The sequence below is a fragment of the Bombus vosnesenskii genome, unplaced genomic scaffold, assembly GCF_011952255.1.
Source record: "Bombus vosnesenskii isolate JDL3184/JDL3185 unplaced genomic scaffold, Bvos_JDL3184-5_v1.1 scf7180000013265, whole genome shotgun sequence".
NCBI lineage: Eukaryota > Metazoa > Arthropoda > Insecta > Hymenoptera > Apidae > Bombus > Bombus vosnesenskii.
In genome coordinates, this window is record NW_022882925.1 from 8,077,113 (window position 1) to 8,096,677 (window position 19,565).

The 19,565-nt window shown below is 30.7% G+C and overlaps 5 protein-coding genes across 6 annotated transcripts; 3 read left to right on the forward strand and 2 right to left on the reverse strand.

Moving 5' to 3' along the window:
- The first annotated feature begins 36 nt into the window (after positions 1-36).
- LOC117242704 (RNA-binding region-containing protein 3) lies at positions 37-2,219 on the forward strand. Of its 2 annotated transcripts, none has more exons than XM_033509598.1 (6): positions 37-195; positions 451-930; positions 1,014-1,158; positions 1,268-1,696; positions 1,806-1,956; positions 2,037-2,196. In XM_033509598.1, exons 1-6 carry the CDS (start codon positions 175-177, stop codon positions 2,194-2,196), a joined length of 1,386 nt encoding a protein of 461 aa, XP_033365489.1. In that variant the 5' UTR covers positions 37-174. The 2 variants fall into 2 exon arrangements, with proteins under 2 accessions (XP_033365489.1, XP_033365481.1); XM_033509590.1 differs by having other exon boundaries at positions 40-195; positions 1,247-1,696; positions 2,037-2,219.
- A 406-nt stretch (positions 2,220-2,625) lies between these two features.
- On the forward strand, positions 2,626-6,625 carry LOC117242718 (nucleolar protein 58-like). The gene is made up of 5 exons (XM_033509610.1): positions 2,626-3,027; positions 3,484-3,760; positions 3,840-4,123; positions 4,218-4,461; positions 4,577-6,625. Exons 1-5 carry the CDS (start codon positions 2,839-2,841, stop codon positions 4,636-4,638), a joined length of 1,056 nt encoding a protein of 351 aa, XP_033365501.1. The 5' UTR covers positions 2,626-2,838; the 3' UTR covers positions 4,639-6,625.
- A 2,619-nt stretch (positions 6,626-9,244) lies between these two features.
- Positions 9,245-10,717, reverse strand: LOC117242719. Its single transcript, XM_033509626.1, has 3 exons — positions 10,544-10,717; positions 10,177-10,398; positions 9,245-9,882 (listed from the first exon to the last, which is right to left on the reverse strand). The coding sequence occupies exons 1-3, from the start codon at positions 10,688-10,690 to the stop codon at positions 9,409-9,411; spliced, it is 843 nt and encodes a 280-aa protein (XP_033365517.1). The 5' UTR covers positions 10,691-10,717; the 3' UTR covers positions 9,245-9,408.
- Positions 10,718-10,809: 92 nt separating this feature from the next.
- On the reverse strand, positions 10,810-17,013 carry LOC117242728 (histone-lysine N-methyltransferase, H3 lysine-79 specific). The gene is made up of 11 exons (XM_033509636.1): positions 16,922-17,013; positions 16,490-16,559; positions 15,512-15,791; positions 13,952-14,129; positions 13,432-13,658; positions 12,972-13,258; positions 12,040-12,864; positions 11,602-11,709; positions 11,406-11,507; positions 11,007-11,313; positions 10,810-10,925 (listed from the first exon to the last, which is right to left on the reverse strand). Exons 1-11 carry the CDS (start codon positions 16,977-16,979, stop codon positions 10,851-10,853), a joined length of 2,517 nt encoding a protein of 838 aa, XP_033365527.1. The 5' UTR covers positions 16,980-17,013; the 3' UTR covers positions 10,810-10,850.
- Positions 17,014-18,340: 1,327 nt separating this feature from the next.
- Positions 18,341-19,544, forward strand: LOC117243242 (nuclear envelope phosphatase-regulatory subunit 1). The gene is made up of 4 exons (XM_033510544.1): positions 18,341-18,646; positions 18,790-18,861; positions 19,003-19,137; positions 19,219-19,544. Exons 1-4 carry the CDS (start codon positions 18,619-18,621, stop codon positions 19,371-19,373), a joined length of 390 nt encoding a protein of 129 aa, XP_033366435.1. The 5' UTR covers positions 18,341-18,618; the 3' UTR covers positions 19,374-19,544.
- The last annotated feature ends 21 nt before the right edge of the window (positions 19,545-19,565 follow it).

Consider the following 19,565-nt stretch of genomic DNA (forward strand, 5'->3'; position numbering starts at 1 on the left):
ATATGCCGCGGCCTTATTAATTAATATATCTTAAGATGTCGCTGGACTTCAGCCTCCAGGTTCATAATTTCCTTTCTGATGATGTGTATAGACCATACAAGTTCTTTATGTTTACGATCTGCAGTATAATCATAAATATAGTTTGACACTATTTGATAATTTTTTAAATTTAGGATGTCATCTGAAATAGCACATGTAATTTAATATATTTATATGCATATGACTGAGAAATTATAAATAGAAATGAAAATTTTATTAAGTTTATGTTATAAATTATATCATTAATACTTAACCTATCATTTACTTAGATTTATATTTACTTAGATTCATTGTATTTTTGGTTTTTATTTTATTTTTTAAATTTTATATGGAATTCAGAAATACGTTTTTAAATATATTAATAAAAATATTTATTCTTATTAAATATATTAACGAAATTATTTATTTTAGGCCTCAGATACACTTAGAATTCTTCATTTGCCACCAGAACTTTCTGATGAACGACGTAATGAATTATTCAAAAAATATGGTGCTACTAAAACCCGAACTTTGAGGTTTTCTAAAAAGTACACTATAACTTTTGCAAAATTCCAATCTCAAGAAATAGCCACACAAGCATTGTTACGTTTACATCAATTAAATGTCAAAGGACAATATTTAACGGTTGAATTTGCTAAAAAGTCTATGTCAATAGAAAAAACAGAAAATAATGTTGATAATAACAAACTTACAAAAGAAGAAAGTAAGAAGGAATCCACAAACAGATCTAACTTTCAAACATTTCTACAGAAACTAAATAGTTGGACTATGAACCAAGTTTTTACTCAGCCACCTCCACCAAATATACAATATAAATATTCAGCACCAACAAAAGGCACTTTAATAAGAATAGCCATACAATTATTAAAAGAACCAGTATTTTATACTCAGGTGAAGAAATTAAAATATAATATAAAAGTATAATTTAATATACTATATTCTTTATTCATTCATCTTATCTTATGTTTACATAGGTTTTACATTTGATGAATAGGATGAATTTACCACCTCCTTTTGAAGAGTTAGAAGCAGAATTTCCAGCACTTAAGGAAGCTTATGATATAGAAAAGTATAATGATATTTTTATAAAAGAAAGTTTATATACTAAAGAAAATGAAGGTAATGAAATTATATTTTCTCTTCTTCTTATGTTCTTTTCTTAAGTTATATATATATATATATATATTTAATATATAATATACAATAGATATTTTCAATGAGGAAATAGAAGAAGAGGAATCGGAAATAGAGTCAAATGAGGAAGATAATGCAATACCTATGGAAATTATACCTGTAAAAAGAAAACGTCCACAACATAAAAAACGTTTAAAAATTCCAAAATTTATTAATCCAAATAAACAAATAACATCTTCAAATTCTACACAAAAAGTTGTAAAACCAGCAGATATGTTTGAGCCAGTACAACGTGGTGAAACAAAAAATCTTAAAATTGAACTGAAAATGGTGGATAAACTCTTAGATGCTTCAAATAAAGAGGAAAATACTGATTCGAACAATGCTGCAGATGGTGGCTTTGGGTTAATGTTTCCGCTTTCTAAACCCCTTGATTTTGCTGAAAATAGCGAAAATACTAAGGGTGTTGAGCAAAAAGTAATTACATCTAATCAATTAGCGAACAATAGAATTTCGGCTAATGGTAAGAATTATTATATTCTCAATAAAACATTGTATTCTTCTAAATATAACAAAACAATCAAAGAAAGAACATGTTAAATCTTTTTTTCATTATATTTTGTTCATTATAGATCAAAGATTACTTCCTGTTTTTAAAAATTACCACCCTGGAAAACCATCAAATCGTTTATATATAAAGAATCTTACAAAGCAAGTTGAAGAGAAGGATCTACATTTTATTTACCGAAAATATATAGTACCTGAATTAAAAACAGAATTTGAGTAAGCATTAAATAAGAAGCAATTTGCTTGTTATATAATTTAATAACAATTGTTTCTAATAATAATTTATTTTGTTTTAGATATGATGTGAGACTTATGCAAGAGGGTAGAATGAAGGGTCAAGCATTCATCACATTGCAAAATGTAGAACAAGCACAATTAGCTCTTAATGAAACAAATGGTTTTATTTTAAAAGATAAGCCAATGGTTGTACAGTTCGCTAAAATATCAAAAAGTTAATAAGAATTTTGTTTAATACGTTATATGTATTATATTATTTATAATCAATACTAATTTTAATAAAGACAAATTTTTTATATACCTAGAAATTTTATGTTATGATATTTTGTTTGAAACAAGATAGAACTTATTGTAATGTATACTACATATTTATATTTACGAAAACTTTAATCACATATGTATACTCTTGTAACGTGGATCTTTGGATCGATGCGGCGAAGTGATTAAATTCAATACTTTCTATACAAAAGAATGAAAAATTTATATGATACATTATTCTTCTATTATTGATAAATTATAATCGCTAATTTTATGATATTCTGATGTATCGCTATCCGTAAATGTGTTATTTAATTTCCATAGAAACTTTTGTGAATATATGAAATAAGACCTCGTTTGAGTTATTTAGTGGCATGTCACAGCCGCGTCAGCGAAGATCGGCGCCCGCCTGGCATTTAGTAATTCGAAGACCTTCCACTAGAGTGCTATGTTTTGAGTTATTCGATCTGTATCGTGTGCGTTAAGCGTTCGGTTCACCGATCACCGTCGAGTTGTAACCGTATGTGTTGTCGCCGTCACTCTATTGCCGTCCCTCATTTCCGTCGTCGGTCTCGCACACGTTGACACGTCCTTTGTATTGCCATGGACGTCAGCTTGCTGCTTCAGCATTCACAATATGCGTTACCTGTGGGTATCGTGCTTGTATGTGCAATTCTCGTTTTCGTCTTTGGTTTCAAGAAAGCCGAACAACCACCTTTTGCACAACTTTCTGTAGGCTCCGACGTGGACCGGAAATTTGCCAACAAGAAACGTAGCAAGATCAAAGAAAAGGTTAGTACGACATAAGTGAACGATTTAAACAATATATCTTTCTTTTTTTTTTTTTCGAATCAACTTACAATGCAAATCTAACAATCTTTATCGTTTACCGTCCATATGGTTGTCTATTTGTTGCAAGTATTTCTCTACACGAACACATGGTTGATAATCAGCTGGCATCACCAGTTGAAAACGATTATTCGTTATCGTCTTTCTCAATACGTAAAATGCAATTTAATTATGTATATGCTGTTCAGAATCAATATTATTATCCCTTTCTCTACTTTTTAAAAATATTTTATTATTCATTGTATCATAATAGACATTTATGTATCCATTTTCAAAAAATTCATAAAACTAGGACAATCTTAATTAATATAATTTTCTTTTTTGTCTGTATACAGATTATAAAAAATGAAAAATTTATGTATTCTAAATTTTCATTGAAACAATTTATGTATATTGCAGAAATCTGTTAATGGCCAAGTTACAATTGAAAAGCCAAGTCCTATTAAAAAATCTGTATCAACAAAAACGGATGCTACAAAGAAAGCTGTGTCTAAACCAGATGATATTGAAGGAAAGCTGAAAGAACGAAAACAAGAAGATAATAAAATTTCTGTAACAAAAAAAGATAAAGATCAAGTTGTAGTAAAAGTTGGTAAAGAAAACAAAGTTGAACAAGTGAAAAATAAGAAGAATATAAAGAATTTATTCCAAGAGAAGCCAGTTGACTTCGATGAAGGTAACATTCTATTAAACATTTTTAAATGACTTTTAAAATAATATTCTAGATAAACATTAATTTTATCTTTAAAATATAGGCGACTGGGAACAAGCTTATTCACGAAAAGATAAGAAAAATAAGAAAAAAGAAGAAGAATCTCCTTCAAAGAAGAACAAAAAGAATGCTAAAAAGGCTGATTTAATTAATGAAGAAGTTACAAAACAAAAAGTTTCAGAAAAAACAGAAATTAAAGATAAAGTTATTAAGGAAACAGAAAATAAAGAATTGAAAGAGAAGGAGAAAAAAGATGTGATACTTACACCTATTTCCAACGAGGAAATAAGTAAGGAAAAAGAACAACAAAAGGAAGAACAAACTAAGGTATTCTTTAAATGTTCATTTAAATGTTTATTTTCGTATATATATGCTTAATATTTAATATTATAATAATTAATGCAATTTAATTATATTTAAGAATGAAAAGGTAGAAAAAGAAGAGAAAAAGAGTGGAAAGTCAAAGAAGACTAAGAAAGTCTCTGAAAGTGAAAACACCTCTGTAGTGACCCCTCCTACATCAAAAGTAGATAATAAAGTTCAAGAACAAAGAGCAAAAAAGAAGGATGAGAATACAGAAAAAGATTTAGATAATTCAGAAGGAAAAAGTCCTAAAGCTATACAAACACAAGAGAAGACTGGACCAGTGTTTGATGAACTAGGAGGTAATTTTATACACTGTAATAAATCTAATTTTGTAGTTTTGAATATCATAATAATAATATAAACTCTTAGATCTCAAGAGTAGAAATCTTAAACGTGTTTTTAAACATATTTTAGATGTCTGGACAGAAGCCAAACCTCAAAAGAAAAGTAAAAAAAAAGCTCGTAAAGATAACTGAGGGTGATTAAGTATGATGAAAATTACGTTCCTCGTGAAAAGGAATAGAGTGAGAATCCTGCTTGGTCCAAACGACATGTGTCATTTCGGACTTACCAGGTGTGTTTTAAATGACTTACCAATTAACCACCTGACCAAATTGTTCCTTCCCCTTGTACATAATGCCAATTGGACTAGGTTGTTCGATCAGTTCGATTTTACATGCTACATGACTGTAGGTGCAAAAATCGTTGTATGCAGAAAAAATCTTTGTTAACTATTGATTTTTTCAACATACTAATTATCTGCTTTAACGAAGCTGCTTTGCATTTAACGAAAGAGGCATAAGTCATAGTTTTCACTATAAAATAGTTATTATATATATATTATTCTTTTAAGGATTTTCATATATGTCTATAATGATGCATTAGTATTCCATGAGTTACAGCTACATCTCTTAATATGTATTTTTAAGAGTTTCATTTTAAGTATAAATTGTTAACAAATAGTACTTATGTCCTTTACGTTTTGTCAACAAGTCCTATGAACAATATTTTTGCTAGGTTATTTTGCAACATGTTTGCATCCACGTTAGTAATATTTTAAATATTAATTTTATGCATTATAAGTAATTCAAATGTTATAGATGCGAACGGTTGAAAGCCAAAACTTAGAAAGTATGAGATATATTTCAAAACAATAATAAAGTGCAGGACAATCTCTTATGGAGAAAAGTTTGCATTACTGATGTACATGTCATTTTCAATGTACTGAGAGAAATATTTTCTTATACTTGATAGCGGGTAATTTATTCCATCATATAGATCCAAAATTATATACTTTGTAATAATAAACTGTATGTAATATTTTATCATAAAAAGTACATCAGTAACGAATTTTAAGGATTGATATGTATTTATAAGCATATGCGAACCTGTGACAAAATTTGTGCCAAGTTATGAAGAGAAGTAAAACGAGGTACAATGAAAGTCAATATACAATTACATATGATTAATTTATTAATTAAAATAGATTGTTTTAATTGAGATAACTGAATTTTATTCATTATTTATCTGTACAATATATAATTATATATATTTTTGTTTTCGGATTTTAGTGTTTATATAATACCAGTAGGCATGTATAATACTTAAAAATATAAAAAATATTTAATTCATACCTAAAATACTTTTACCAATTATATTATGTGATTTAATAAGAATAAAATTGTGTTCTGACTTTCAAAGTGTCTCGTTATTAAATATATTTAATAGAAAAGAAGGTACTGCAAATATTATCTTTTCATGTATAAGAATAATTCTACTGAACAAAAATCTGAGGGAAGTCTTATTAACGAGTATGATCAAACGTGGATCAAATAATCAAAGTTATTATGTTGTCTTTTAATTTTTTACGAACAATCTAATCCAGCCGTTCACATTTTATGCCATGTATAAAATATAGTGAGTATATTGATTATACATTAAAGGTTTTCTCCAAATAGTCTTTTTAACTAATGTAATTTAATCGTTAATATCTACATTATATATAGTAATATCGCATATGGAAATGCAAGAGTTAAACTCTATAAGAGAAGTAATGTCTTGAAAGAAGAATTAAATATTAAGAATATCTTTAAAGAAAACATTAAAATTGAGTACTATATTCAGAGTTTTTTGGCTTCTATTTTCTGAAAAAATGAAAAGACAAAAATTTGAAATCGAAAAATGATGTTAGTTGCAATCGCGTTATCGCGATTAAATGCGTAATAATTAATATAGGAGTTGCATTGTAACGTCATTTGCTCGAAACAATTTACTAATTAGTGTTGTATGTTAATATGTAAAGATAAAGAAAGAATATTTAGGGTGTATGGCGAATGAAATATTGTGATAAGTATACTGTATACCTGAGCGTTACATGAACGTTGTAAAATAGTACTATTAAATAATATTATCATTTATAGCTTTTACTTATAAAAAGAAAATGAAAAAATATTCGTTTAAATAGCTCTCCATATTTTGTACTTTTACCCTTAATATATTTTCACAAAATATTCATTCTACCTGTATGTTTTGAGATATACATACAAGGTATTAAAGATTTTAGTATTTCACATATTTTAAAAAATTCTTTGTTATAAAATATTGATACTTTGAAAAAAGAAAGGTTTTTTTATTTAAATACAATTTTTTCGAACGATCTTCAATTCTATATACATATAGTGTGGAACCACGGATCGTTATTATTATGTAAAATCCAATGAAATATAGTCGCTTGTATCGAGTGACCCCATCGAGTGCCAAAAGTATATGTTATACTTTACTATGGGCAACTGTTGTATAATAATTTTTGGCAATGAAAAGACTTTAATATTCATCTTTCGATTATTTATAAATATATCGTCTCTACATTTCTAATTTTATGTAGCAAGCACTCTGCATTTTTATAATTTTACTTTCCTATACGTAATTATTCAAACGAATTGTTGGAAGTACCTATTCAACTATAATTGAAGTAATAAAAAGGAAACATACGGAATGTAAAGATTTTTCTACAGGCGTTATGATCAGTGTTGAAATAACGATTTTTCTTACTAGTACGAGTTGTTACATTTCGTTGTTTAAGGTATAAACGGCACTAAAGAAAAGTAAAAAATGTAGTCTTTATTTTGTTTCTATTGCACCTATAAATGCAAACATCGCTTAAATAATTCATGTTGCGTGTATACTATCCGTATTCAGTGTTACAGCTGTATTAAACTTATATATTTAAGTGGGCAATTGATCGAGTAAAGCTAAATGTAATTAATTATAGTTTTATATTATGAACGAAGGATAGTTTTATATTATGAACGATTATGTAATGTTATTGTTCAACGCTGGTCGTAAGAAATGTTTATATTTACCAAATAATCATTGGTGTACTTAAGTTCAACGATTGGGACAATTTGAGTAGCTACTGAATCGTGCGGTCTAGGTATTTAATATCATCATATTTTTGTATGTAATATTCTTCGGGTTACTAACTCGCGTGACGACACAATGACAAAGAGGCGAAGTTAATTCAGTTAACCAGCCTGGAAATTAAGGGAGTTTTTAAAATCATGTTGATAGAAGGATATCATATTTTGAATAATATTTATATGCACTTTACTCGTCTATCGAGTAATTAAATATCGATGTAAAAATCACTATAAAACTGTTGCTATCGCAAGATCCTAATAAAAAAAAGAATTACACAAAAATTAAATACTAATGATATAAGGAAGTCTTTCCAACAAAACTAAATTTAATTGTACTGATTATGATTAAAAAAATATTATCGCTATTGTATATATGTATAATATATTAATCAGCAATGTTCTTTCTAATTAAATATATACGTATGTGCAATTTTATTGTATACTGAAGTGGTAGTAGCTTGAAAAACTAGTGATTGAATAACGTGGTCTATACAAGTATGATTGTAGAGATATTTCAAAAGTGTCGATCAGTGTCCAACGAAATTAACTATATTTTTAAACATACATATATGTACTTTGATTGTAACTTAATGAGACTACTGTAGTTACATATAGTGATTATAACGTGACGTCGATATTTTGCTTGAGCGTAGTTCAAAGTAACTGAAATATTTTTTTCTAAAGAAAGTCTTTCTCCTTATATAAATAAATGTACGATACGAAGTTAAGTTTAGTGGCCTAACGCTTGCAATATTATTAACCTGGTAGTGATGCACCTGGACTCTGATCATAATAGAAATATCGAATATAGAATAAAGGAAACCAAGTGTAGACTAGATAAAAGGATATTATTCCGTGAAACAGAAATGTCATGGTTATTCACGATGTATTTTATTCACCAAAAGTGTTAACGTAGTTACTGATATTACGATATCTATATAAATATATTTGTGTAAAATGCGTGTATTTCAGTCAGTTCAAATATTATATATAGCGTACGATTTAATGTTGAAATCGATATAAATGGAATTTTCTTTCAAAATTGATGGAAAAAACATAATTCAAGAGAAATATTCTGTTTCCAACGGCTGCATATTCTTATTTGAATTATGATATCATTATAAATTCTGAAAGTTTATATAAGTCCTTGCAATATAAATATTTCGTAGCTGTAAGTTTAAAGTACATGATCAAAGCTACTACAAAAAAAAAAAAAATCGCGCAATCGGTACAAATGCGAAAATAGAATATTTCTCGTTCCGTACTTACATTTTTGATTGTGACATTTTTGAGATAGAAGTATAAGCGAAAAAAATAATGCATTACAAAATAAAGAAGAGGTAAAAAGAGGTAAATGAAATGAGGAATAAAAATTATATTTTTCAACATTTAGTTGCAACCATTCACTGCGCCCGCCCACTAATTATCGTTACAATGAATGTTTTGTACATATTTAATTGTCATTACAGTTTTTAAATATTGTATAAGGAAGGCTAGTTTATTCCAACTTTCAAGGGACCACAGAATATAGACAAATAATAAAACGTACAGAACCTCGTTTCTCATTTTACTTTTTCATCAACTGTTCCTTCATTATTCTCTTTTAGTTTCTACTTTCTACATGAAATTATTTACATTATATAAACTTATACAGTATCTATACTTTTTTTTTTTTACTAATTAATCTACTCATCGTTGGAAACACAAACAATATCGTTAGAATACACACGTTTTACATTTATAATTATCATATTTCACTTTCATTATTAAAAACAATCATTTACTTAAATTCGTTTTTCTAGTTTCCCTAAATGTTACTTTCTACGCTTATTTTCGAAATCCTTTTTTAGGGTATTTGCTGCATTTCCTTTTGAATGGTTTAACAGGCTTCGAATCGCCCTCGTTCTCGATCTTGACTTTATTGCTCTTTCTTCCCAAATCAGCAGATTTCATTCCTTTGTGTCTAATTAACAATTTACTATTCTTTCTGGACGATCTGTTTTTATTCTTAATTCTTTTCTTCCTCTTGTGTTTCTTTTTACGATCCATATTAGCTATTATCGCTTCTGTGTCGGCGGACACTTTCACTTTCGGCTGCTGAATCGTAACAGTTACCCTCACAAATAGATCGTACAGAACATCGCCACAAAATTCACCAAAGCAATATTCTTCTCCACACTCAGCACACGTTTTTACGCTACTTTCGATCATACCGGCACGGTTTTTACTGCGTCTAATGGGGCTTATAATTGATCGTCGTTCTTTAGCAATTGTTTTTGCTTCTAGTTTTCCCATTTCTACCTGAGAAAGAGAACGTAATACAATATAAAATAACTATACGACCTAAAGATACTACCTAATTTTAAAAATATATTTCCCAAAACGCTACACATAAATAATAATATTCACAGATTAAAGCTATTAATGTAGGGCAATCTACGAATCATCAAATATTCAAATTGGCTCTGATAGTTCGAAATGTTTCAAACAAAAGTTTATTGGTATAAAATGAGGGATCTACAGATGTAAAAAAATGTTTCAAAAGCTAATTTGATTGGTGTGTGCGGGATTACGAGGCCTAAATAAAATAAATACCAATCTGGAAAACATTTCTTCGTCTTGTCGATACTTCGGTCTGATCGGCGTTAACATTCTCCAATCAATAGCAACCTGTTGTAACTCGTGAAGATTCAAAGCTCTCATGTCTGGAGGTATCGGATTTCCATAATTCCATTCCTTTCCAAATGCTTTCAGTTCTCTTCTGGTTGGCCTCCAGGAAAATTCTTTATCGCGCACTTTTGCATCATCTTTTTTTACCTATTACCATAATTATTCCATAATTATCAGGGAATAGAATTTTCAGATTTTGATAGTGAATTTTTTGTCATTTTATTACACCGTCAAAGGATCTTAATCGTACGCAATCGTAGAGGGACAGTTAAATTATTCGTATTACTCCAACCTTTTCCGGTTTAATTTTAAATTCAGGACAATTTTCGAGCAGTCGCCGGAATTCTTCTTGAGAATTACAGGTTGCTTTACTTAGATCAGGTAATAAATTTGCATCCTTCTTATCTTCTTTTAGAAGATCGTCCAATTGGAAGGCCATTATTTATATCTGCAATCCAAGAAAAATATTCAGATCTCATTTTCCGATACGTAAATCATTATTCCTTCCTTATTTTATGCTGTCTGTACAAATTCGTTTTCTACAAATATAAAACGAAAGAAACGAAAATGTGAACAAAAACGCGATTGTTTGGTTTTTGTTAAAAGATCTCTGATGCAACGGGAGAGATTAGGCATCTCTCGGAATCCCATTCGATCTGTTTCATTAAAAGACCCTGCAAGATAGATTTACATATATCAATTTATGGAACACTAATATACTTAAAAGCGTCTCTATTTCGTTATACGACACGTACGTTTTTCAAGGTAGATAATTTAGATAGAATTTCTTGTCCGCACCAAATATTAGAATTGTCATTTCGTGATCCTTTATTGTCAGTATTATTAATATGAACATTGTTCAATCGAGTTTTATCACTTTGCTCGTTCCTATTCTCTTCGATAGTGATTCTCCCATTCTTGTCAGTTCTCAATGGTATGATAGAGTTCAAACTATCCATCGAGAGATCTGCGTCATAGTTGTCAACTTTTAATTTTGATCTATTTAATGTTCGAATTTTCGATTTAATATTCATAAACTTTCTTCTGTCAGGAGATGGCGATCTACCAAAAAACACAGTTGATTATCTGTTATAATATTTCTAATATAATATTTTTAATGCACGAATCGAAATATTAATAAGAATTACGTGTACCTAGAACGTTCATCGCTGGATTCAACTTGACGTCTCCTCAATCGTAATCGTCGTTGATAATGAGGATCTTTTTCGCTTTGCGTGCGATATCGAGTTCCAGGTCTAAGAAATTAACAATATTTAAACATCTTTCGTACTGCGATGAGATAAACTTTAATTAAATATTAATCTATGTTTAAACATTATTAAAAATTACCTATTAGCATTCCACTGTGGTCTAGATTCGATAGCTCTTCTAGATTGAGGTTTCGACCGACGAAAAGTTTTTACGATAATGTCTTCCGCCAATCCAACGTTAGCAGACCTTTTAAATTAACGAAACATTGCGCATAACATTCAATACCATGCAAATGTTAGTTAGAAAATAAAATATTTGCATATTTATAAACACCCAAATATAGCGAAAGCAAGCATAACTTGTGTAATAATAAATAATGTATATACGTGCAAATAAATATACAAAAAAGATAGTAATATAAAATAAAAATAATTGTGTAATAAAGTGCGTAAAAAATAGAATTTCGAGAAACGAAATGAAATCATAATTACCGCTTCTATTTGCAAGACAGAAGAATAATATCCTCTACGACTCTTCAAGTTTTGAAGTGATTCAATGCATCATATTACGACTCACTTTTCAATGTCCCTCTTAATAGCATTCGTTGCATCCTTGCGGTCCTTCATAGAAGTATCCTTAGTGGTCAAGTCCTGCACTTTCTCCGGAAAATCCTGAACATTTTTCTCTATATCTGTTTGCGTACCGAAATCTCGGCCATTTATAGCTCTGTACTTGCTTGGCGTGAGTAATCTATTCTCTACGATCATCGATGATATCCTGGAGGAATTTGGGGTAAAGTTCGAACTGCCTATATTCTGTATGAAGGTATTCAAGCCTACAGATAAATTACTGTTCGAATTATTTTCTAATCTTCTTGGTGTTGGAGTCAACACCAAGTTGACTAATTGTAGATTTGCCTTGCTGAGTAATTCCGAATCTTCGAGTCGACCACTTAGCACAATGGCTACGTCTTTGCTAACAGGAACTTGGACTGGTTTTATGTCATCCATATTTTGTTCTGATTTGTTCATCGTATTATTGTCATCGGTATTGTCATTGTGTGTTTTGTTACTATTGTTATCAACATTATTATATTCTCCTGTATTTGATGTTTCTTTCTCGACAGTTTTGTTTTCAACATCGTCATTATTAGAAGGTAGATTCTGTTGACTTCCTGCACTCGCGCAATTTTGACCGACCTGGTTTTCATTCGAAATATTGGATTCACAGTTTTTAAGAGATGCAATGGGATTCTCTTCGCTATTTTTTTCGCACTTTCGCCGAAATTTCTTTTGTTCCTTTGCTAAACGCTCTGCTGCTTCTAACACTTCACGCATCGCCTCGGCTTGTCTTAATTTAGCCGCTTCTCGGTCTTTTAATTTTCTTTGTTCTTCCTCAAATCTAGGATAAAGATGATTTCGTATAGACTTATTGAACTAATTATACGTGTGTTTACTTGGTAGAGACACGTATAATCCGTTGTAAAAATAAACTCAATATATTTATACCTTTCCTTCTCTTTTTCCCTTTCTCGTTTAATTCGTTCTTCCTCTAATCGTTCCTCCCTCAGACGTCGCTCCTTCTCTTCTTTCCTTTGTCGATCCTTTTCTTCAAGTTGTTTTTTAATCGCGCTCTGAAGTTCTAGAGCTTTTTGTCTTCTTACTTCTCGTTCTTGAAGAATTTGTGCATCAACAGGAATATTTTGACCACGAAGATAAGTCTTGTTATCGGATCCGATCGAGCCCACCGTTGAGCTGTCTGAACTACTCGCACTCTCGTGATTAATAACCAAAACCTTGATAAATATTAATATAAAGTTACAAATTCTGATCATAGAAGATAATAGTTAACATGATATATATCAATAGAAGATACGATATTTGTTCTATTGATTTAAATTATTATTATTAAATTATAGTATTAAATAGTTATCGAAATCGAGTTACAAGGTATTTCTCATAGTCATACTTGGCTCGAATGTCCCAATCTTGACAACCAAGACGGTGGTGGTGGATCTCCTCGTGTAGTCTCCTGACCCCAGACACTGCCCCATCTTGGCCTGTTAAGTTCGCCTATTCTACCATCAGATAATCTCCTCGATGGTGGTAATGAATTTTCAGGTGTTGTGTGATAAGGATTCTGCCACGTCTTTTCGGTCATGTCCGCTCCTAGTGGTTTGCAACTGGGCAACAGCGCTAGAGAATCAAACAGGAAATTACCTGTTATTTAAAAGCAAATATTTTATCGGCAAATGTGAATGCTTCATTTTTAAAAAATCGGACATAACACTTCCACATACATATGTAAGAAACTGTAATAACTAATAATAAAAAATAAATAGCTTAAGGTAAGAACAAGATGATTCCAAAAATCGAATTCGTAGAAGACATACTCTAGCGTGTTATGAACTTATGCAATACGATCTGGTACTTACTGTATGATACAATATGTTAAGCTTCTTACTCCAAAATCTACCATACGAACTTACTTCCTTTCGCTGACACGGGTACGTCTACAGAGTCGCTGGCATAACCGGAAGTTTCCCCTTCGCGTTCTTCACCTTGCGAACCGTAATGATTGTTTTTTGAATTCTCGTAACGATCGTAAAGTCGACGTTTCTCGGAATGGTAGTGTAAGCCTTCTGTAGCGAAGTCTCGTTGTTGGCCCTAAAATACGAAGCAATGAATTTGTTCTATAAAGGTAAAGATAAAATGGTTCGCGTGACGAGAGAGCAATTCCCTACTTTTTCATCAATCTGAATATCGTGTTCCCTTTAACGTGCATATACATATACATATACTCATAGTTGGATATGATTACTGTGCCAGTACGAGACAGGGACGACAAACGGTGATAGGGTTCTGTATCGACTTTTGAGATTTGTAGGGCCTGTTTGCTATCTTGACATAGGTTTAAGCTTAAGTGAATACGATTGCTTTGCCTTTATCGCGTTTCGTTATTTTAACGAGAACAGTTTTTATAAAATAAATGCTTTGCAGGAAAAGAATTATTTTCTATTTTAAAAGTACAGCTATATTTCCTTAAGTACTCATGTTATTTATTACGTTATTGATTGCGTTGAAGATATTTAAATTGATTTTATATAAGTATCTGTGCAAAGGCAAATCAATTTTTTAAATACCGCTATATTGTTATTTTATATGAATTTTGAAAATATTGTAACTATCTTAAATTGTATATACATATAACTCGTTATGTAGCATTGTAATTTTCTTCTAGCTGAAACTACAATAATATACATCAAATATATGTAATTGCTTCAACTTTACACATACACTTCCAAAAGTGTCGCAACACCTTTTAGACTGAATTTGGTCGTTTGGTCCAGTTTTAAAAAAGTTACTCAGTCTTAAATAGTGTTGCACCAGGTTTGGTAGTCATTGCATGTCCTATGTACATTCGATATGAAAATTGGAGTATGTACAAAGTATGTAATTTTGGTAAGAAACTTGGTCATATACAGGCAAGGAGTAGTCAAGAGGTGAGTGAACTTTGCTTGGAAGATAAGAATCGATTTGCCAGACTGCCTTACTTTTGCTTTCCCCTCACGAGTAACACACAATCACGTATAACTTTCAACACAGTCTCGAAGCGGCAATTAAAAACACGTGCTCATTTGTTATTCCGTTATCGTATAGAACGGCATTTAGAACAAATTTTACGTAATGAATATTCAAAAATAATCAATTATACACAATACATAAGCGCGGTATGTAGCGTAAAAAGTAGGACAATGTTACGAATATTCAAGCATAAAAAGAAATTACGATCATCTTAAATTCTGCATCTACATATTTTGTTGTTCGCTTACCTTCCCTATATATTTATATATTTATCGTTTTACAATATCTTTTATTTAATAAAAATCATATGTCTAATAAATAATGTATACCGTTACAATTTGTAATTTATAATTTATAATCGTTATTCCTGGTCAAAATCATTGAAAGTATTCGAATATTTTTGTGAGCCCCTGTATGTTGATATATATTTCAGTCTCTATGTTAAGCGTATCTCACGGACGAACCTGACAATGATATTGTTGCTGATCCTTGTTATAAATCGGTGGCAAGCTCGGACTTCTGTGTCTAATCTGCGAAACTTCCGACTGCTCGTGCAGATTTATCAAGCTACCACCATTGCAATCCAGACATTTTACGCTCGTGCCGCCGTTTCCGGAACTCTCTGTCACCAGACTCTTCAAGCTGACGGTACTTCCGTAATGTCCAGCAGCACGAAAAGGTTTCGAGGGCGATTGCTTGTCTTTCGTTACCGTCAAGGACATTCTTGCGCCATTCGGATAGGTGCTGCGTTACACGTTTTATTAATACATCGTACAATAGTAATAGAAACACCTTGATTTACAATCGGATCGATGCGAGCCTGTCTGGCTAACATTGAACACGTTTATTTAATATCGCTAATCTAATGAATTAGGTACGAGTACCTTGACCTTATTCGATTGTTGATGAGTTTTTGAATAATTTAACAAAATTCTGAAGCTTTTATATAGAATTTAAGTTCATAATGCTTACTATATTAACGTATTAACCTAGAAAGACGAGTTAACTCGTCACTCGGATTGCCAATCTCTTGGATACAATAATATCTTTATTTAAACTTTCAATGTTGCAAAAACCAGAAATCCAGCTGAAACTGATTTAGCTTTGGTAACATCTGATTGTATAATTATGAAAGTTTCTGGTTACAGGATAATCCGTTTAACTAATGAAATATCCTTGATCTACTCCTCCAGTGTCTAAATATTATTTTAAGCTATATACGAAAACACGAGCAATTGAAAAATAATTATACGTAATGTCTATTTGATTACTTAAATATCATCTTCTTAATAGTTTCTTACACGACTTACTCTGTACTTAGAATAAATTCAATTAAAAAATATATTTATTAAATAGCCTTAGTGTTTTTGAATGAAAATTTTAAAACAACAAAATTTATCGTGACTTTTCCATTTATTGTATTTTTGGTATTCAATACTTACCGGATATTGGTGCGGATGTTGATGTTATTTTTCAGAAGACCCCAACTTCCGCCAAGACGTGCCATTTCTTCTACAGTATCCGTATAAAGTATTAATTTGCCGCGCAATATTATCATATTTTCATGCTAATATCTCTCTGATATTTAATTCAGTTTGTATATAAATGTACATTATTTTGTATTCTCTACCGGCTACTTGTATTAAGATTTCATATGATTTGATATAATTTACATTTCCATCTAAATTTACTACGATTCCGATACGGCACACAGCACGCGATATGCTATTTTTATATCAAATATATTATTGCAACTTCAGTTTTCATATTTTTCAATATCTACGATCATTCCGAGCAAATTTCAAGGATGCTACATTTTTTTTCAAGATTATCGAGTATAGGATCATTCGTATGATTGGAATTTCGAGACCTACCTCTCTCTCTCGCCCATTGGATCCTTTTTTGTTCCACTAATGACGTTCTCCCGATCATTGTTGGCGCGCGACACGTTTCGCGCGAAATGAGATTAGCACGTTCGGTAATGAGGGTACGGTCAAATACGTAGGGAAAAAATAAAACAGAACCTACATCAATCAGTCCTTATTTAATGCTAACGCACGGCAGTTTTACCTATTTAGCCGTTTTCGATCTCCGGGCGATGAACCATCCAATGTTTCGGTGCGCGACGACTTCCGGCGCGAATTTGAAACCCTTAGATGTCAAAAGACATTGCCCGAGTTCATCACAGGTCGTGTCAATATTTGAGACTGCGGTAGGCCTGCAAGACTGTACAAGGTTCACCTGACAAGTACACACACGTGTGGCTTATGTTAAATGCGAAAGGAACGCGCGGTCGCGATTCGATCACGCGGTACGTTTCTATGGGAACAATCGTGAATCAACCACGGAACCTCTTGCACTATTGTCAGGGTCGATAATATTGACCAGACAGGCAAGATAAGGGATAATGACCTCCAACCGTCTATTTGACGGTCAGAGATCACATCTTCGACAGTGGCATATGAACGTATGTAGGTACATCGTTGAAGAGATAAAACTGCTATAATGAATAACAACTTAAATAGCTGTACCAATGTAAAGTAAAAGATGCAATGTTTCATAGCTTCCTGTACGACTTACGAATATCAGTGACATTTCAATTTAAAATTCTATGTATCTTATTTGTTATATCAAATTTTCGTAAATGTTATCTTGTATTGAAATAGAAATAAAGATCACACGTATATTTATGTAACGAAGAAGATTTATTTTACATAAGTTTATGTAGAGCAAACAAAATCTCGTCGTTATTAATATAACAAGTACATATTTATTTAGCTAGTCAACCAATTCCATATTTCTAATTTAGTTTCTCTTAGATTGGTGTACTAAATAGGTGTAATTTAAAATTATATAATTTATTTGCAATATATACGTATTGTGCTAATACAGTTTATGTATAGTTTAAATATCATCCACAGATATGCTGTTTTATAAAATTGTAAATAAAAGAACATTATTAAGTCTTTCATAAAACCAATATTTATAGGATAAATAAGTAATTTTGTTAACTGTAATTGGAACTTGTTTCATATATGCCGCTTTTAAACGATATTACTACGAAAATACACGTTGCTACCATCTGTTATTAAAACAGTAAATCAACGATTAACAGGATTCTCTAGTGACATCTTGAAACGATAAAGTTATCAACATAAATGCACGTTCGCCCGGGAAATCTTTCTTATGAAAAATGGAACTATATTAGCATGTACATCCTTCCTGTTTGCCACAATCTTCTATTTCTAATTGTTCCCATTTGTTTAATTTGTATAGTCCTAGCTCTTAAACATAAATAAATTCTGAAAAACGTAACATCGCTGTTAAGAATTCTTACTTGAAGAATTATACTTTATTAGTTTTTTATTCAAAAGAAAATATCTAACAATACTAAAGTATTATATCGTATTTGTGAATGTCCGTATAAAAATGTGTATCAAAAATATAATTATATATTTATTTATGTGATAATTCATATTTTCAACGATAGTGGCGTGCATGATGTGATTTTATAATCGGAATTATTTGTAATCCGTTTGTTTTAAATGTATACATATGAAAGAAGTAAAACATGTCTTTAGATCAAACAGTGTGTGAAGGTAAAAATAACAGTTTAGTAATTTAAACGATTAATTTAACGCATTTGGTGAGAAATAGCAGTAATGTCATAATAGCAAATACAAGATCAGTTTTCAGGTTATATTGTGTTTGCTTGTAACTTCTAACTTTTTGTTGTTTTCAGATCTGAAAGCTTTTGAACGACGACTTACTGAAGTAATTGCTAGTTTACAACCAGCCACTTTGCGTTGGAGAAGTATGATTTTCTATTTATCTGTGTCTGTTATATTTTATAAAACTCTCTTATTAGATGATAATGTAACGTTAATGTTGCTTATTCATTTTGTTACTCGATGTAAATTTATTCTATGTATATTTAATGTAACACTATTTTCAGTGTTGTTAGGTTTCATTTCTGTGTGTACTGCTATTGGTGCATGGCATTGGTTAACAGATCCAAATACACCAGCAGTATCATTTACACAAAGTCTATGTAATCATCCATTTTTTGCAATTGCTAGTATTATTTTAGGTAAGCATGATCAACATGATCTGTGTTGTTTTTGGTAACATATATATAGATATAGAAATGGATATGCTTAATTTGTTTCAGTTATATTATTTATGATGGGAGTCCATAGACGTGTAATTGCACCAAGTATCATAACTCAAAGAGCTAGAAGTGTTCTTAGTAATTTTAATATGAGTTGTGATGATACTGGAAAGCTCATTCTTAAACCAACTCGATCACGACATCATGAAACTTAAAAAATAGAAATGATGTAGATTTTACGTTAGTTTCTGAAGTGTTCATTAATACCTAAATTGCTATGCAGGGTGTCTATAAAAAATATATGTATACTATATGTATACAACACATTTTTGATACTAGTGTTAGATTTAAGATATTTTCTTGTACTTAGTATTTAAAAGATTCAAGTTAGTATCTTTTATTTTTTA

Coding starts and splice junctions, on each gene's coding strand:
- LOC117242704 (XM_033509590.1), top strand. CDS start 175: ATGTCATCTGAAATAGCACAT. Junction 1,159..1,246: donor ATATACTAAAGAAAATGAAG/GTAATGAAATTA, acceptor AATATACAATAG/ATATTTTCAATGAGGAAATA. Junction 1,957..2,036: donor GAATTAAAAACAGAATTTGA/GTAAGCATTAAA, acceptor ATTTTGTTTTAG/ATATGATGTGAGACTTATGC.
- LOC117242718 (XM_033509610.1), top strand. CDS start 2,839: ATGGACGTCAGCTTGCTGCTTCAGCATTCACAATATGCGTTACCTGTG. Junction 3,761..3,839: donor GCCAGTTGACTTCGATGAAG/GTAACATTCTAT, acceptor TTTAAAATATAG/GCGACTGGGAACAAGCTTAT. Junction 4,462..4,576: donor AGTGTTTGATGAACTAGGAG/GTAATTTTATAC, acceptor AACATATTTTAG/ATGTCTGGACAGAAGCCAAA.
- LOC117242719 (XM_033509626.1), bottom strand. CDS start 10,690: ATGGCCTTCCAATTGGACGATCTTCTAAAAGAAGATAAGAAGGATGCA. Junction 10,399..10,543: donor TTAAAATTAAACCGGAAAAG/GTTGGAGTAATA, acceptor TTATGGTAATAG/GTAAAAAAAGATGATGCAAA. Junction 9,883..10,176: donor AAGAAATGTTTTCCAGATTG/GTATTTATTTTA, acceptor TCTCTTTCTCAG/GTAGAAATGGGAAAACTAGA.
- LOC117242728 (XM_033509636.1), bottom strand. CDS start 16,979: ATGATCGGGAGAACGTCATTAGTGGAACAAAAAAGGATCCAATGGGCG. Junction 13,659..13,951: donor ACCCGTGTCAGCGAAAGGAA/GTAAGTTCGTAT, acceptor TTGATTCTCTAG/CGCTGTTGCCCAGTTGCAAA. Junction 13,259..13,431: donor GATTGGGACATTCGAGCCAA/GTATGACTATGA, acceptor ATATTTATCAAG/GTTTTGGTTATTAATCACGA.
- LOC117243242 (XM_033510544.1), top strand. CDS start 18,619: ATGTCTTTAGATCAAACAGTGTGTGAAG. Junction 18,647..18,789: donor AGATCAAACAGTGTGTGAAG/GTAAAAATAACA, acceptor TGTTGTTTTCAG/ATCTGAAAGCTTTTGAACGA. Junction 18,862..19,002: donor AGCCACTTTGCGTTGGAGAA/GTATGATTTTCT, acceptor CACTATTTTCAG/TGTTGTTAGGTTTCATTTCT.